Raw genomic sequence first — 19,271 nt, forward strand, 5'->3', positions numbered from 1 at the left:
CTTATGCAAGGATCTTAAGTAAATTCTGGAGAGAATATTTAGATTTTTGCCTTGGTAGCACATGACCTCATAGGCATGTTCCTACTACTTGCTTATGGGCTGTGGTGATGGAAGTCAGGCTGTGCACCTTCCACAGGTCTGAATTCATTCTCACACTCTCTGTTGTCTCTTAAGACAGATGCACACATGTGCAGTGGGGGGCCCCGTGATGAGGACAGGTGCATACATGTGCAGTGTGGGGACCCATGATGAGGACAGGTGCACACATGTGCAGTGTGGGGACCCATGATGAGGACAGGTGCACACATGTGCAGTGTGGGGACCCATGATGAGGACAGGTGCACACATGTGCAGTGTGGGAACCCATGATGAGGACAGGTGCGCACATGTGCAGTGTGGGGACCCACTTAAGAAGAGCAGTCCACATCCCTCTGTCTGCTCTATCTCTTCAAGCTGGTGGGAGCTTCTTTGCGGCTCCCTAAGGATCCTAAGAGGCAAAGGGAAAATTGTGAACTCACCACCATTTTGTTAGTAGTTTCAATGAATGGGTATGTTTAAATTGCTGTTCAGAGTATTAAGGTGGCTGCTACATATATCCCAGCCAGCTCTGTGGAAGGGCCAGTGTGATACATGGTTCCTGCCTCTGATTTGCTCAGGAACCTCCTACAAATGGAACTAAGTGACATCAATAGTGAGATACCTGAGGACTGGAGAGATACCCTTTTGCATCTTTTGTCAGAAGACCCAGGTTCAGTTCCCAGAACCCTCATGGTTGCTCTCAACGTTTTGTAATTCCAGGTCCAGGGGATCTGATACTCTCATCTGGCCTCTGTACATTATACATACATACATACATACATACATACATACATACATCATACATACATACATACATACACATACATGCAACAAAAAAATTACTAACAAATAAATCTTTTAAAAAACTACTAAGGTTTAAAAAGTAAAAGAGACAAGCAGCTATTATGTGCCTTCTGTATGGTGCCGGTGCCACTAGAGCACACATCACCACACTGAGGTGGTTTTGCCAAAGCCATCCCAGCTGCACGTAAATGAGCCTCAAAATGTGAACATTCAGCTTACAGAAAAGTTAGTCCACAGGATTATACAGATGCAAAAGTTCAGACCCAGAGTTTAGGAAAATCTTCAGGACCCTCGCTCATCCATAAGAAATTCTAAGGTAAAATGTGGAGTAAAGGGGTGTGTGGCGTGTAAAGAGATTTCAGAGATGAATTAACCCAGTGCCTTGTGAGACTATGGTTTTTACTGATTCTAAATAAAAGTAGTTTAAAGAATATTGAGATAATTGATATCTTAAATTGTGATGTGACATTTGACATTAAGGCATCATTGCTAATTTATAAGGTCTGAGAATAGTGGTGATTTTTTTTATCATTATCTTTTAACAGTACGTATTAAAGTCTTTAAAGATTAGATTAAAGGATATTCATGCCCTTGGATATATTTGTCCTACAGATGACGCCTTCTGCCTGTCCTCCAAGTAAGATAGAAAATGTTATCCATTCTGTATGTCCTGTGCATTGAGTCTCTCGGACCCCTGCAGGCCAGTGTCTATTGTCTGTCTACATCCAGGTCAGCCTGACTTTCCTTTGTCTCCTTAATCAGCCCACGAGTAAGCCTGGTGGAATCAGACCTCTTCTGTATGTAGACTGTGGGAGCTGAGAATCGCAGTGAGGGAGCCCCCACCCACCCACCCAGTACTCCAGAGTGATGTCCTTGAGTCTCCTGAAAGGCTCCCATAGCACCTGCTTTCTCAGAAGTGTTCCTGGTGTGTCAAGGCTGTGCTGGGTCACTGTCCCACTCTGTCCTTGGCCTTTTTCAAATAGCGCATCATCAGAGTGACCAGCCTGAGTGTCCTCTGACAACTTCTCTCTCTACCCACATGCCCACTGCTTCTTCGTTCTTTGTGCTCGGTGCTGCTTCCTCTGCTTCATCGTGACAGTCACAAGAGGACTTTGTCTTGTGTGGCCCACAGCTATGTTCCCCGTGCCAAACGTGTTGTCAGAATCAGCCTTAGCATGTGATAAACAAGGCTTCTTGTAAGGCTTCATCTTAGGCTCTGCTGACTTGGTACCCACCTAGTGTTCGCTCTTTATGAAGAGGCACTCAGTCACAATTTCTTCTCAGTGCCTACCAGAGTGCTTTATGTAGAGGCCATGGTCACTAAGTGATTTTGAATAACTGATTCAAGTAACTAATCGAAGGCCCAAATGAGGAAGACAGGAAGACTTGGACAGCAGCCCCTCCCACTACCACTGCAATCAAAATAAATTCTCAACGTATGCATGTCTTCCTCATCTTCTTGGGTTTTCACGTGTGCTTACAGAGTGGATAGGGTCTTGCGTGGCACATTAGCTCCAGTTCCTACTGTTTGTCAGATTCTCATCCGCTTTTTTTCAATCTCCATGCCAGACACCATTCTCGGTGCTGCAGTGGATGCGGAGATGCATCCACTTGGAGACTCTGGCATCCTTGACTCAAGGAAGAGGAAAACCTTTGCACACAAATAAAACAATGTAGAGCTGCTGTTAGGGGTGCTGTGGGAGTCAGGGATGGGGGAGATCACTTCCTGCGAGGCTTGTCTTGGAGGTTGTGGGGAAACGTGAGCCGCAGAAGATGGGTACTGCCTAAAATATAGTCCCATGGGACATTTCAAGGTAAGGACCGAAAGCAGTCTGTGCTGTTTCCAGGATACATGAACCAGTTCTGCTGAGAGTTTGTGAGCTGTGTATGGCACCTCTACAGGGAGGCCGTGCTTTACACAGGTGCTCTCATGGGTGAAATGGAGACAAGGCAAGGTTCAGTAACTTATCATGGTCACATAATTGACAGATGGCAAAATTGAGATATTAACTCAGATGATGTAAACGCAAGCGTGAGCCCAACTACTACACCACCATCGCCCATCAGCATGATTACGACAGGCACGTATTAAGCACCCTGTGAGTCACAGGCTGGTCTCTGTCCTCTGCTGCTTTGGCTCATTTAATCTTCACAAACTTGGAACACAGGCATCATTTCTATCCTCGTGCTGTAGATGAGGAAATCCAGAGTTCGAGAAGGCAAATAGTTCTCTCAGAGCCATATCGTGATTGAGTGGATGAACCGGAATTTAGGCGCAGGGGCACTTACCTCAGTGTCAGTCACTGCAGTAAGTTGTCTGGCTGGGTTTGTAGGCTGGGCAGCTGATAGAGAAGCAAGACCTTTTTAAAATGTCCAGTGAGGAGCAGCTGCTGAGCCTGTGCAGGGTAGGGACACAGAAAGGGTCATCCAGGACATCCTTGGAGGCTGGAACTTGGCGGCATCTTCAATGGAAGTAATTGCAGGATGATGATGAGGTTGGCTTGCAGAGGGGTGAAGAGGATGTCACCATTAGGTGTGCAGTTTACAGCAAGGAAAGATTCAAGCAGAAGGCTACATGAGGCACTGGAAGAAAGAGACTTATTAACAAAGTGTGTTGAGGGAGCCATGCACAGAAAAGTGACGGTTGAAGTGGTGGAATTGGCTTTGAATCCTGGACAGAAGACATCCATGTGCAGGAAACCTTTACAAAGCAGAAGGAAACAGACGTAGTCATCCCACCAGCAGGGGGTGGGGGATGGGGGGCAGCGTATGTTAAACCCTAAAATGCCCCGAAGCTGTAGAGGTGAGAAGAAAGCAGGTGAGACAGAGCATTCTTTGTCTCTTGCTCGTTGGCCAGGAGTGATAGCTCTTCTTCCTGAGGAGTCTCGTTGCAGAACAGCGGCAGTGGGTGAGCCATATCTTTTTATCTTGGAATGTGGGAGCGAGGACTGCTGAGCCAAAGCTGCATAGCCAGGGTGCTGGACAGGCCCTGTTAGCAGACGGAAAGGAACATAAAAGCTCTCCGTTATTGGCAGAAAAGCCCCAGGCAAAGCAGTGAACATATTCCAAGCTACAGAGGAAGCAACACAAGAGTCTGGGAGGAACCATGTGCACACAAGATGGTGTTTAGCATCCCTGGAGTCCTTAGACCCCCCCATCCTAGAGATGATAAGGTCTTAGCATGCCCTATTTGCCTGATCTGTAAACTTCACAAGAATATTGGCTCCCCTCAGACGCCATAAGATTAAGAAGTGAGTAGTGGCCACCTTAACGTGGGAGCTGTGGGGGCTGGTGACAATTTACATGTGAACCCTTTCAAGTGGGAGAGGCTTTAAATGAATTGAAAAGTGCACTTCCTGAGTCTTGCTGGAGACAGTTCCTGTCCTGAAGCCAGTCGCTTGCTTTCGGATGACTGCAGTGTTCCTGTGGTCCATTCCGTTCAAGGTGGCCAAAATGAGGCAGCCAGTTTACTTAGCTGCCTCCCTGAACCTGTTCCCTCCCTCCACCGGGGAGAGACTCACTCTCTTTCCTGTGTACTGTGAACTAGGAAGCCGGCATCAGAACCTAATATTTTTATAACAATTCCCAAGGAACTTCTGAGCCGCTGAGTCTGTCTGTTCAGCTGATGCCACAAACAATTCTTCTCTGTCTCCAGTGAAATAGATATTCACAGGACACAGTATTCCTCTCTGTAGCTAACTGAGTAAAATCCCACACTATTCAATGACGGGTAAGCCTTAGAGAGGATAAAGACAACAGAAACATTTGGGGTACATTAAGTATTATTCAACGATACCGCAACATAACATCCCATAGAACACACTGTCTCCTAACCCATCTGCGAACTAACAGTTCAGTGTCTGACCCATCTGCGAACTAACAGTTCAGTGTTTGTGCCAAGCACAGTAATAGCTGCAGAGACCTCAAAGACACGTAGGAAAACTTGAGTTTCCTGGTGCTTTGGGGGAGATCAGCTTCCCTGGTGAGCCATCTGCCTGGAGACTGCACGTACATTGATGGCTTGGGTACCAGCACTGGCAGGCATTTTCTCTGAGATTGGTCTGCATCTCAGCTTTATCAACATTTACCCTTTTTTATAGCAGCCCAGGGTCATTCTAAAAGAACATGTTTTAGACTGGGCTGTGTGATGGGACTGCACTTGGCTTCTACTTTTGGACCTTTCTAGTGTCTTTTGAAACTATTTTTCTTCATCTGGAATTTTTGGAGTAGCTTTTTTTTTTTTTTTTTTTTTCTTTTCTGACTCCTCTTGTATTTATTGGTTTTCTTGCTTGCTGTTAGTTTGTCTGCAGGGTGGCAAACGGCCTCTGCTCCCTCCCTTCTGCTTTGCTGTCCTTGGGAGCTGGAAGGGCAGGGCTGAGTCAATGGAGACACAGAATGCAGGAAGCTGAAGGGCCTCTCAGGCTTCTGGCATTGTCTAGGCACAAACGCTGCTGCCGCGTGTGCTTTCGCTAGCTCGCTGCTGGCCTTGGGGGTCTTTTCACTCTCCTGCCCTCTCTTTTTCTCCCCTGCATGGGGTGGGCTCAAGTGTTAGGGTTTCTATGCCTCCTAGAGCCACAGTGGAGAGACAGAGGGAAGAGTCTTGGGAAAGAAGGAGTCTCGGGTGACATAGGTATGTCTCTTTATCCTGAACAACTGTGTATTGTGGGCCAGGTTGTGCCTGACAACCCTAAAGAAATGAGATGTTGGCCAAAAGTATTCCTTTCAGACTGGATTAGGAGTTTTTAGCGAAGTTTTTTATAATTTTGGTTTGTTTGTGTGTGTGTCTTCTAAAGCATGTCTCCGTACATATGAGCACCTGTGTGTGTACATGTGGAGGCGACCAGACAACACTGGCTCCCAGGCACCACCTGCCTTTTTGTTTTCTTTCATTTCTTTGCGTTTTCTTTTGAAGGCAAGGTCTCCTAGCCAGGCCAGGGCTTCCTGATTCTGCTAGGTCGACTGGCACTGAGCTCTGGGACTCACTTGCCTCCCCGGTGCTGGCGTTGTAGACTTGGGTTGCCATGCCAGGTTTAGGTGGTGGGGATCTGAACTCGGATCCTCCTGCTCACAGGACAAGGCAAGCACTCCACCGACTGGGCGGTCTTCTCAGACCTTAGGGAATTTGTGTAAATATCTTGAAAAAAGGAGATCTAAAATAAAGTGAAATCTGTGATCCCAGAACTCTGTCTCAAAAACATTCTGCACTTTCTTCTTCAGATGTTTAAAACAATGCTGTCAGATATAATTAGGAGTCTCTCATGTGACCGTTTGGGCTTCTGCCCTTCTCTCCAGAGGCGTCCATTGCCCTGAATCTGCTGATATTCACTGTTGTGTATGCTTTTATTTATCAACATATACTTTTATATCTATTTCCTAATAGTAAGTAGAGCTCTTCTGCATGAGTAAGTAAGTTTATGGCAACAGCGTAGCACTGTACACACTCTTCAGTTCCTTGCTTCCCTCATATGCTATTCTGTTTGTGAATATATCTATCCTCACACCACATTTCTTGTGTTTGTAAATAAAGTTTTATTAGAAAACAGCTGTCTTTTGTTTATAAGTTATCAATACAGATAGCCAAGTTAAGTCATTACAACACAGATGAAAATCAACTGGCTAGCAAACCCTTCAGTATGTAACTATTATAAGTGGAAAGCCTAATCTAGGCTGTACAATACATTGTTATAACTATCTGATATCATATTTCTGATTATTCGGGTGCATTCTCATTTTTTTTCCTGATAGTGGCTTCAGCATACATTTTTGTTTGCTTATTTGCTTAAAGGCTTTTTAAAGCATAGATAGAAATATTAGATATTAATAAATTGATCTCCAAAGTGGGCCCACTAGCTGCTTCACCTACAGAACCCAGGAGAAAGCCTCTCCCTCCACAGCTTCATCAACTACCTACACTCTAGAACCTTAAGTCTGATGCTTCCTTACTCATCACTGGCAAGGTTTTGTTGACCACTTGGCAGTCCCTTTTAGAGGAAATGCTCCTGTGTCCTTTACCTGTTTTTCTGCCTTGTTGAGTTTGCCTTTTGATTATCAAAGTTAGTTCTTTATATATTCTGGCTGCTGGTCCTGTTGGTTGTATTCATTTGAATCAACCATGCCTTCTATTCAAGGCCACAATAGAAGCATAGGAGATCTGTTTTTCCCTGTTTTTCCCTGGGACAGTTTGAAAGCCTCAGAGTCTGATGGTAAAGTAAGAGGGTGACACCCTGGCAATGTCTCCACTCAATGCTGACATGAGCTTGCCCCGTCCTGTCCTGGACCAGTCAGCCTGCCCTTCTATGCTATTGGAAGGAGTTGATTGGTCCTGATGCTCTCACTGCACAGACTTGATCTGCCAGGGTGCAGGGAAGCCAACGGCCACTGTGCTGGATGCCCATGAGCAGAACGCTGGCTTTGAAGTGTCATGGATGAAAACCAAAGGTGATTTGTGGTTTTGGATTTCTCCATTTGGGTTTTGGTTGCAGCCAGACCTCAGACCTCAGTTCCAGCTTGATTAAGTTGGGCTACTCTCTGGCCCCCAGGAATTTAATAAACCCTTTCTTTATCAGGCCCGATAACTGTTGTTCCTTTATCCTTAAAATCCAGAGCTCTAGTCTACCTAATCTTGCTAGCTCCTCTGACCTTTCATATTAAAAAAGAAAAAAAGAAACAAAACAAAACAAAACAAACCTATCATCCTCAGGTTTGTATAACTGTGAAAGTTGACCAAGTCCTAAGAGCTATGATGTCTGAGTATGCCAACAGAGCTCAGGGAGGAGTGGAGCCGACAGATTCCAACTCAAACTGTACGGTCCAGGACAAAGGAGAGACACTGGGCCCGAGGGCGTTGACCATGCAGAGCCTCATGGCTGGGCCTGGTGTCCATTCTGGTACTGTTCTTGGCACATGCAGTGCACGTGCAGGCTGTAACTTACTAGAGGTCCATGGCAACCCCTTTCATCATCACCACTTTCCTTCCTTCTCTGGACGTACACTCTAGGGGTCTCAGGACAGGCATAGCTAGGAGATGACAGAGCTAGTGAACCGCACATAAACAACCTCACAGGAAAGCAGTACTTGTATGGCAATCTGCCTCATTTGCCATCCCTCACAGGGAACTGAGGACAGGACTCAACCCAGGGTCCACGTTCTCAGTTGGTGAAGCAGCTCAGTAGAAGTGCCTCTAGCTGCTGTGTGTGGTGGCTCATGCCTTTAATCCTAGCACTGTCTACATCACATCAGACTCAGCACTAGACATTTTCTCGTCAGTCTCATCTGATATGGAAATCAGTGCTGTAATCAGGAAGATTGGCATCGTGGTCCTGTGACTGCTGCAGTCACACAACATTGGTGTTTAGCCTAGAAGAACACCACACCTAGTTTCATGCTCCGTTCTTGTTCTTGTGTGTCTACAGAGATGGCATCAGAGGGGCTGGGCCAACTGCTCCAATAATAAAGTGCTTTCCTCATGAGCATGGGTGCCTGGATCCAGATCCTCAGCTTCTGCTCACTTGGGTGTGTGGATGCTGATCTGTAATCCCAGCCCTGCTAGATGGGAGGTAGAGATAAGAAGAGCTCCTGGACTTGCTGCCTCACCCATGTAGCCAACTGAGAAGCAAGCACCAGTTTCAGTGAGAGACTGTGCCTCAAAAATAAGGTAGAAAGCAACTAAGGAGGACACCTGATGTTGACCTCTGGCATATGCACATACATGCAAGCACACACATACCAAAAACAGACAGACCGACAACATATGTACACACGCACATGCTGTTTAAAAACAAAAAACAAAAACTAAAAGGAGAGAGAAAATATAAGAGCCATTCATAGCTTGTGAGTCTGATCAGCTGGTCCCTTCCTTGGAGGCAGAAAGTCTGTCACTTCTGGCTCGCTGTTCCTTTGTGTCTTTTGTCTCTGGGCATCCCTTGTAGACTCCATAAGTAAAGTCTGTGAGCCCCAAGCTCTGCCTCAAACTCAACAAAAGCTGCTGACTAGCCTAGGGTTGACTGTTGAGAGTGAGGCTTTGGCTCCTGTTGGTGTGATCACAGGACACCTTACCAGTGGCCTGGAGAAGGCTTTAGAAGGAGCCAAGACAACACTTATCTTGTCCAGATGATGGGCTGGCCAGTCTGGAACAGACAGCTATAACTCTAATGCGACAGCTAATGCTACTTCTCTCACTAGAGAAGGCTCCTGGGTCCTCAAGGGGATAAACTGGGCTCCCTCATGACCCTCCCTGTTCTCTCCCCACAGCAGCGAACCCCCTGCTCTGCTCCACGGCACGCTACCACTGCAGGAATGGCCTGTGCATTGACAAGAGCTTCATCTGCGACGGGCAGAATAACTGTCAAGACAACAGTGATGAGGAGAGCTGCGAGAGTTCTCTAGGTAGGTCCTGCTCTCCCCTACCAAACCAAACCAAACCAAACCAAGAACAAGGACAAAGCAAGGGATGTGACACAGCAGGGACAAAACCCACCTTCTCCTCCAAAAGGCACCTGTGGTGATTTTTGCACTTGTCTTCTTTCTGGGTGTTGCATAGTCTTGATGAAAATGTGCCTGCCATTTTGACTTTGGTATCCTTCGTAGGTTAAACACCGTGTAACTGTTTGTCCTGCAGTCATCCTCAGTCGCATTACGTACCTACTGCATTGCCCCGCTGTGGTTTTCCAAGTTGTTGTGTTGTTGTGAACCATATGAGTTGCTCCTCTCCAGGATGAGTTTTGCAGACTGAGATGCTATTCTCCACACAGCTGGCTGAATCTCTCTTTGGTTTCATCGCTGTGCCTGCCAGTTCCCCCCCCTCCCCCATGACAGCTCAGTTACATTCACAGCTGCACTGGGTTTTACTTTTTTTCTTCTCATTTTTCTAACTTAGTAGTCATGAAGTGATAGCCTCCTCATATGCTTTCATTTGTGTCTGATTATGAGGAGCACTGGCTCCCCAGCCCCCTCGCATTTGTTTACTACTTGGTTCTCCCTTGTGTGAATTGCCTGTGCACACAAAGGCTCCTGATTTGGGAGTTATTTTGTGGAAACCAAAGGCTGCAGCTGGAAGGTGGAAGAGGAAGGACACTGAATGATGAGGTCACTCCTCCCTGTCAAAATCCAGTGAACACTTCCTTCCTCTCTCCCTCCCTCCCTCCCTCCCTCCCTCCGTCCCTCCCCCCCCCCCCCCCCCCCCGTGTGTGTGTGTGTGTGTGTGTGTGTGGGAGGGAGAGAGAGAGAGAGAGAGAGAGAGAGAGAGAGAGAGAGAGAGAGAGAGAGAAACAGACAGACAAGGTTTCATATATACCAAGTCTGAAATCAAAACTTAACTGTGTACCCGAGAACAACCTTGACCTTTTGACCCTTCTGCTGCACTTTCCCAGTGCTTGGATTTCAAGCATAAGCCTCTGTGCCTGGTTTTACTTAGTCTTGGGTAGGAAACCTGGGCTTCATGCATGCGATGTGAATATACTACCAACTGAGCTATACCCGCATCCCCCAGCATGCATTTCTCCAGTGATTACAATGAAGTACAAAGATTTTTAAATGTACATCTGTTTTAAGGCATTCCAAAGAACATGCATTTCTAATGTTACAAATTGGTTTTATTTGTATGCGATCTTACTTCTTTCCCTTAATAGTGTTACATGACTACGATCCACCCATATTATTTCTTGTTGGTAGAGTTCATTTGTTTTTCAGTGTTCTGCTGAGCGGTCATGCTTGTAGATTTAATAAAGCTACAAGACAAGCAAGAGGTTTAAGTGGTTAATATGTTTGGAGGTGGAGGTAGGTAGGGGGAAGTTTCAAGAGGGCAAATATAGGTTATTTTCAAGGTCCTAGCTTTTATTTTGGTTGATGTTTATTATGTCATTACAAATGCACGAATGAATGAGCAAATGGACCATATTCACATCGCTACTAGGATGTGGACTGAGCAGGAATTATGACCTCTAACGTCTGTATGCCTGAGGGCCATGGAGAACGGGCTTTGCCAGAGAGGCAAGGGGCGGTAGATTTGGAAGGTTCCTTCGTGGGTGTTTTCTTCATCAGTGCTATGACAAGAATAATCTTCCATTCAGCCGCGGCAGCCACTGCCACGTGTGAGGCCTCTCTAATGCCAGCCTGCAATCTAATGCCAGCCTGAGTTCTGATGCCCCAGTCTGAGAGCACCTGTTCTAGCCTAGTCCTAGCCTTGGTGTTTGATCTCGCCATCTTCCGAGGGAAATTTAAACTCCTGCGCATGGCTATCCTTTTAAGTCAGATTTTTATAAAGGAAAACGTATGCTGAGGTAGTGCCGGTGTTAAATGCCAATGGGGAATGGCACTCCCAGAGCTGAGTAAATACCCAAGTAGGAGGGATGGAGGCATGGTCCTGTGAAGTCTGTTTCTTACATAGTATTTGCTGTGCTTATGTGTCTTAGCCTCACTCGTGGTACCTGAGTGTTTCATGAAAGGACCTCAGATCTAAGCTGTGAGGGATACTGATTCGTTTCGGCCATTGTTCGGCATTCGACTGTGTGGTTGTGTTTTGCAACACCCCTTCTCCTGTGCCATTTTGTTGAGCAGGTTGTTGATTGTCCTTTGCAGGGATGGCTGGGGCCTCTGTATGCTGGCTGAAGTTGGTGCTTTAAAATTCTGCTTTTCTGCCCCCCTATTCCACTCTCAGATACAAAGTTTTTAGAAATAGTTGCTGGTGGACCCAGGCTCTGAATCTGCCCTCTGGACATTGGTGCTGTGGTTCAGTCTGATTGTCAGTCCACTGGGATGGATTCTACCCCCTCTGGAACCGCAAGCCAAAACAAACCTTTCTCCCTCAAGTAGCTTTGGTCAGAGAATTTTATCACAGCAATGGGAGGATGGGAGAATAACTAAGGTGCCCTGCCCCTCCCCCAGGCCATGTATGAAACCTCTCTGATGAAATTAAAGCCTTTGAACCACGTTGATGTAATTATTTCTCCCAGAAAAGGAAATTTAAAAAAAAAAGGTTTTGCCAACAGACAAGTAGACATGCAGCCTCTCTAGGGACGCTGCACATAGCTGTCTCCCCTAGATTCTCAGCTTTGTCCGTCGCTCCCCAAATGGCATCAGGGCGTGAGTGACACTTCCACGTGAGGTGCTCATTGTGCCAGGAATCTTTCCTAGCTACCAACGAAGGAATGAAAAGTGTGTCCTTTGTCTCTCTAATCCCAGAGGTCCTACCTAGTGGCCCACTGCCTCACCCATAGTGAGCTCCATAAGTATTAACAGATGGGAAGAATCTCTGTTGTGCATATATATTTTTTTACTTGCACTCTATGGTATCACACCATGCCTTTGTTTCTGTGTGTGAGTGAAAATCCCCACAGTTTACTAAAGCAGTAAGAAGTGCTGTTATCATGTGCCCAATAGGGAAGTTTCTGCCATTCCTTCTATGGGATTATGTCCCAAAGTAAGCACAAGATATGAGTCTTGGATATGGTCCCCTTGGTTAACCTGTGTTTCTGCATCCCTCCTAATGCATCTGTCTCTCCCTGCATCCAGTGAGAGTGGAGTACGCAAGGTCCACTTTGTCAGCTCTGAAGGTAAACTGCTTGCCAACCGTGCTGCATGACAAAGGGATACCTGTCCTGTGGGGGAAATCTTCCCTGTGCTGGGCTGTTGAGGGACAGGGCTCCATGCAGTGTCTTCCTGAAGCATCTCCGACGTTTCTAACTGGACAGAATGTGCATGCATGCCTCCTGGGATTGTCAGTGGTTACAATGCATAGACTACTTGGCTCAGCGCTTCTGCGCATGGACTCACCCCCCTGGGCTTCCTAGCCTTTGAAAAGCCCTTTGCTTTCAGTTGATGTAGGAAAAGAAAGAAATATTTTACAATGTTTATTTGGAAGAAATGAGTAGTAAATCTGTCCTTAAGGCAAGGACATGGGTTGCTCAAAATGCTTTTCTCCTGCTCTGAGTGGAGCCAGCCTGCACCCCACTGTGGATCCCCTCTGAAAAACGTCACCACAGTCTGTGAGAGACTATCAGAGTGTGTTGGCAGCATGCCATACAGGAGGCACTAAAGACTTTGTGTGGGTCAGAGTTGATCAGGACTTCAGTGATTACAGCATACCCTGTTATATGGTATTTTCAGAAGATGGCATCTTTGGAGCAGCCTCACTCTGACTGGCCAATGCTTTGCAACTAGGATGGTGTGTGTCTTAGAAGTAATAGTGGCTGCCATGCATATGATGGTGAACACCATTCTGGTGACATTGAAAACGCTACCTGAATATGGCTTTGGTATCTAGTGGTGGCACTGCCTGGCACTTGTGCCTGTGTATAAACTCGCCCTTGTGTTTGATCTGGATTGTTTGGCTACTTTGTTCATATTTCCCTCCCTCCTCCCTCCAGGGAAGCCTCTGGAAAATGCATAAAAGTGTCTATCAACTTATGAAAAGTACTTTAGCTGTTTTAAAGTTCAGTGGTAGAAATTATTTTCCCATTTTTGTAACCACTTGCTAGAAACTTACTTAAGAAACAAAAGGAAAAAATGCTCTCTTCTCCACCCCATAACCTAGGTAAGCACTTTTCCTAATTTCTGTCTTGATTCATTTGGTACTTTTAGGTACTTGTATAAGTAGAATTGTATTACATCTTTTTTTGTAAGGTGCTTAGTTCATTTAGCATGTCACCAAGGCTCATCTATTTTATAGCACATATGACAATTTCCTTCATTCTAAAAACCGAATAATATACCATTTTATTGTTGCTATACTACATTAGATTTTCTTTGTCAGTAAACACTTAGGCCATTCCCTCCTTTTGACTATTATGAATAATGCTGTGTGCAAAGATAAACAAATTACAATCTGCTTTTAACAAAATAAATGCAGCAAACATGGTGAACTGCCATCCCAGGGTTAGGTTACGAGTACCCATTCCCTCTTACTCTGTCTTGCTTTCTCTGATGAAAGCCACTTCTCATGTTGGAAGCTGTACACTACAGAGGTTCCTGTGGCAGGGAGCTGCGTGTGGGCTCTGACCAAAAGTCAGGAAGGAGCTGAGGCCTTCCTCGAGCAGGATCCTCCCCTGTGAGAGTTGTAGTTCAACAGGAGACCCCAATCCAAGGTGACATTAGGGAACTTGTATCCTAGTGCCTCTCAAGGGGGCTCTGGTGATTAATAGTCTAGTGAGGGTCATGCTGATCAGCCAGAGCCTTGGAAGGGGACCATAAGGACTTTATAGGAACAGCACACACTGGAGTTCAAACTTAGTTTGTTTTCCAAGACAGGGTTTCTCTGTGTAGCCTTGGTTGTGCTGGACTCTCTTTGTAGACCAGGCTGGCCTCAAACTCACAGAGAACCTCCTGCCTCTGCCTTCCCATGTGCTGAGGTTATAGACGTGTGCCACTGCACCCAGCCTTGCCCACTTTCTGAATGAAGAGCTAAAAAACACGTAGGCCAAGTACATAGAGCAAGTGAGAGCTGTGAACTTGAATTGAGGCAGTGCACCTTCTCCTGGCTCTGCCCACCTCCGCCATCTGGTGCTCTAGGGCTCCAGGAAGCAGTCTAGCCTCAGGTGCAGAGAGCTAAGAGGGAGGGGCACCCGTGAAATGGGAGGGCACGCTCTCTCGTGTCTGCTTGGTAGTAGTACCGCGAGGCTGGCCTCCCACCCCCTAGAGCATTTTGAGGTGAGTTCTGCCAAGGAGCCACCCCAGCAGGGAGTTAGTGGGGGAGTTTCACGCCTGGCAGAGCATCTTGATTTTCTTGCTGTGTCCTAGTGATAAGGCTTCAGAAGAATAGAAGGCTGTGTGGGGTTTGGCGCATTACCAGAAGCCAGAAATGACAGCTTTGTGCTGTTTCTTCTGCAGGAGTGGGAGTGTGTGTGTGTGTGTGTGTGTGTGTGTGTGTGTGTGTGTACACGTATATTTGGGTCAGGTGTGTACATGCATGTGTTGGGGAAAGTAAGGAGAAAGAGAGAGTTGGAGCTTGGAAATTGAGTATTAGCATTTCTTAAGCTGGATGTTTCTCTGTAGATGTGTGATAGGGAACTTGTCAGGTTTCAGGCCCGGGTGCATACTGGGATCTTGCTTTCTTGTTGAATTGCAGCTTTTTCTCCTCAAAGTTATTTATCAAAACCCAGACCTTGGCCATATTTAAGAACATGATTATTGAAGATATAATTAGTTAGGATAAGGTCCCATTAGGATAGGGTGAGCCTCTGATACAACCAGTGTCCTTATTATAAGGGAATTTTGGACAGAGAGAGAGGGTGGGGCGAGACAGAGACAGACAGACAGACAGACAGAGAGACAGAGAACATAATATGACATAAAAAAACAGAAGAGGAGGATGCTTGCCGCACATATGCCTGAGAAGCCAGAAGCCAGGAGAAGGACACGGAGCCAACTGTCCTCATAGCCTTTAGAGGGAGCCCCTCTTCCAGTACCTTAATCCTGGACATCTCGTCTCCCACATTGTGCGTTAATGGATTTCTACCATTGAATACCCACCTTAAAGGTCTATTGTACCAGTATAGCAGCCCTCCCCAAGAAGTGGCCCCTCACTAAAGCACAGCCACACGTTTTTGTGGGATACCAGAAATGCTGACAGAGATGTGAAGGGCTGGACAGTCGTTACAGTGGACAGTCCAAGTGACATGACCCAGGGGAGACAGGGGAGGGCCTCGGGCTGCTGGGAAAATCCCTCTGAGGAGAGAACTGTCCGCTTCTGCGGGGTGGTAGGACCGTGATGAGCTTGGGGGACGCTTCTCAGCCTGTATTTATTTCAAGGAACTCATTTTCCTACACTTCTGCTTCCCTTAGCTCTGTCCCCAAGTGACTCTGGAACGGGACTTGATGGAGGCAGAACCATTGCACAAGGTCAGCCGCTCACTTTCCAGATGCCTGGAACTTTGGGCTTGTTTCTTGCCCCCTCAAGGCCTATTCTAGTTCTTTTCTGTTACTGTGCTAAGCACAACTTAGAAAGAAAGGGTTTATTTCATCTTATACTTCCAGGTCCATCTTTGGGGAGGTCGGGACAGGATCCCCAAGCAGAAACAATGGAGGCAAGCTGCTTGCTGGTTTGCTCTCTGCCTTGCTCTCCGGTTCATCCTTAGCAGCTTTCTTAAACAGCCTCGGACCGCCACCCACAGTGCTCTGAGCCCTCCTGCATCAGTGAACAATTAAGACAATCCCCACAGACGTGCCCACAGGCCATTAGGATCTGGAATACTCCTCAGCAAAGCTTTCCATTGAGATGGGTGTAGGCTCTGTCACGTTGACAGTGCCCTAGTCAGTCTTCCATAGCCAGTGACTGGAGCCTGTGCTTATAGAGAATATATTTATATTACTTGATGGAACCAAGGAAAAAGTGTCCTGGTGGCATCTGTCTGGTCACCATATCTGGCCACTATTACTAACTCTGTGTGGATTCTGTGTCTTTCACACACATTTATGGTTTATTGAAAGAATTATCATTCAGCCAATGCTGAAATTGAGAGCTTGGTGCTTCACCCATGGGCCACCCCTGGCCATCATGTCGTAGATTAGATTATCATTCCGTTCTTCGCTTTTTGTTTTCTTTTGTTTTGTTTTTTTTAGACAGGGCTACTCTGTGTAATAGCCCTGGCTGCTGTGGACTCACTTTGTATACCAGGCTGGCCTCGAACTCAGAAAGATCTGCCTGCCTCTGCCTGCCTCTGCCTCCCGAGTGCTAGGGTTAAAGATGTGATCCACCACACCTGGCTTTGGTTCTTTGCTTTTTAAGACCCTTTTCACTGTAGTAGCGGAATGGCCAAAGAAAGTGCCTAAGCTTACTTTGTCCTGGCCTTACTGTGTCCAGTGACTGACATAAGGAGACCCAAGACTGGTGGCGTGCTTGCTAAGGTGCAGGTTCCCTTGCATTTCACTGTAATCCAGGCTACTTAGAACACCCCCAAAAGTGAACGCACACAGTACCTGCAGACCTCAGGCAGGGCAGAGTATCCCCATGGTGAAAGCCTTTGGCAGAGGCTGCTCACTTCAGGGCAGTAGGAAAGGGAAGCGCTGACTCATCCTCCCCTGCCCACCTGCACTCTCCTCCCCACCTGCACCCCACTGTTTCATGGTTAAGTCTGGCTAGGTCAGAACCCTCAGTGCCCTACCAGACATGCCCAGAGGTGTGTTGTGGAAACTTTCACTCTCCCTTAACCTAGTCACGTTGGTGGTCAAGGTTTACCACCACTTGAAGGTGCTAACAGTGAGAAGAGTTGGGCTCATATTTTCAGGAAGTCAAGCTGTAATCAGCAAGCATAGTGTGACACACTGGACTGCAGCATCAAAGAAGGGAGTAGGCTGTGCAGGCCACTGCAGGGATACTAGTTTGGGGGACTGGAAGCTCTGTGGGAAACTGGCCAGTTGTGCTTGCTTTCTGCTTTGAGGCCTCAAGCCAGCACCATTGAGGAAAAAACACTTAGGTTTTTGGAAGACCTTTGCTCTGTCTCCATACAGATTCCAAGCTACTAAGCCATTGAAGATACTTTCTAGAGATGCTTAGGATGAGAGAGCCACTCATTTTAGCCTAGTTCTTCCAAGTAGGGCTGACAAAGAGCTTTTGATGAAGAAAATCTTTGTTTAATAGATAAAACCCAGAGTGCCATACAACTTGGAACTTGGTAGGTGGATATTATTTATCCTAAGACTGGTGGCCACCCAGTGATGTCAAGAACTAACTTCAAGGGGTCCTAAGAAAAAGCCAGAATTCATTTAGCTTTAGTTAGAATAAAACTGCTGGAGGTCCATTTAGCAAGAGGAGTAAGGAAGCCCCCCTCCTCCTTTCCTGCTCTTAATTTAAGAATTTGAAATCCCAGCTGGGCTGGGAAAGACAGAAAATGCTGACTTCATTGGAAGAAACAGAAGGAGGCTGGAGCCGCTGATTGCCGCCCTTCTGTCCCCGTGGGCTTTTCTTCCTGGTAATTGAGTGTTTGCATCCGAAGCGTCCTTCCCTTCAACCACTGCAGCAGGAGTTTGAAGATTTCTGAAACACCCCTCATTTAGAAGCAAATCAGACACGTTCTGCACTCATGGCAGTAATTGCTTCCCGCTCTCTTACCCACAGTGATAATCTGCTGAGCTGCTGCTGTAGTCTCTCCAGGCCTATCTTGTATGAGCTCTGGCCTCTCTCTGTCACCTGGTCCCTGGGGAACGGGAGAGGCTAGCCTAGGCACTTTGAGAGTGTGCCTCGCCTGAGTGGATGGACCAGGTTTCAGGGCAGTGGGCTCACGTGTGCAATTGACCCCCTTTCTCTTCAGGCTCTCACAGCCCAGGGCAGCTGGGTTCCGTCACTGGAGGATTCATCCATTGACCGAATATAAAGCTCGACTTCCCAACTCTATCAACACTCTTTCCTCTAGCCTACGTGCACTGTTTGTATTGTCTGAGACTGACCAGGCCCTGCCAGCACTGGAAGAAATTCAAAGCCAGATCAGATCAAAGTTGCTCACAGTTTTGCAAGCGAGAAACATAATCCTCTCTTGATAATTACCCTAAAGTGTGATAAATGTTGTAATAGAGGAATGAACCAGCCTTTGGGAAAGCAGGGGGCAGGCACAGGATGGCAGGATTTCCTGGTGGGGTACGGCAAGGCTTCTGAGAAATAAAATCTTTACCCATTCAGATAGGATAAATAAAAGTGGACACAGATACATGTGTTGGGGGGTGGGCCTCTGCCCAAAGGGAAGAATATATTCAAAGACAGAGCTTATGGGGCTGAGAAGACAGCTCAGTGGGTAAGAGCTCTTGGTCTGCAAGCATGAGGACCCAAGTTCAAATCCCAGCATTCACATAAAAACCTTGGCATGGCTGCCGATGAGCAGTCTGTCTTCACCAGGGCTCTCAACGTGCTCCAACAGTTCCTATTTCCAAGACATCAGACCAGAAGACAGAAGAGGGAAGACCAGGTAAGCCAGTTCATCTTGAAGGAGATGGATGACCAAGAGGTTGCACACAACACTTTTAGTGACAGGAACTTAGACACATAGCCACATCTAAGTTGCAAGGTAAACAGGAAAGCCTTTCCTTTCTCATAATGCCCAGCTCAAACTCGGAAATTTATATTAGGAAAAGGCAGAAAGGGGGCAAGGATAAATACTGGAATTATTTAACCCCAGAACCTGCTACACACCATTTTAACTTGAGCCAGTAGTTCAGAGGTTAGTCTGGGGAAACAACGTGTCCACAGACTTTTGGGGAAAGTGTTGCTGTTCCCACTGGCATCAATCCATACAGCCCGAGGGCCAACACTGATGCGCTTTTCCTGTGAGGGCTCCCACGGGCCACCTGAGCCAGCGCTGGAGTTCTCTGCAATTCTAACACCTGCACTTCTGGCTGTGCTTCAGACACACCCGCGATGGCTGCCTCTTTCAGCCGCCCCGGAGGTCAAGTTGACGGTGTTTCTCATA

The 19,271-nt window shown here is 46.8% G+C and overlaps 1 protein-coding gene across 2 annotated transcripts in view; it reads left to right on the forward strand.

Moving 5' to 3' along the window:
* The window catches only part of LDLRAD3 (low density lipoprotein receptor class A domain containing 3), a 241,688-nt gene that overhangs the window by 121,802 nt on the left and 100,615 nt on the right, over positions 1 to 19,271 (forward strand). For both annotated transcript variants that reach the window (XM_084775945.1, XM_084775946.1), the window contains exon 4: positions 9,133 to 9,267. In XM_084775945.1, coding sequence (XP_084632071.1) covers positions 9,133 to 9,267 — 135 coding nt within the window. The remainder of the gene's footprint in view (positions 1 to 9,132; positions 9,268 to 19,271) is intronic.

This window comes from Acomys minous, assembly GCF_964271855.1.
Source record: "Acomys minous genome assembly, chromosome: 3".
Lineage (NCBI taxonomy): Eukaryota > Metazoa > Chordata > Mammalia > Rodentia > Muridae > Acomys > Acomys minous.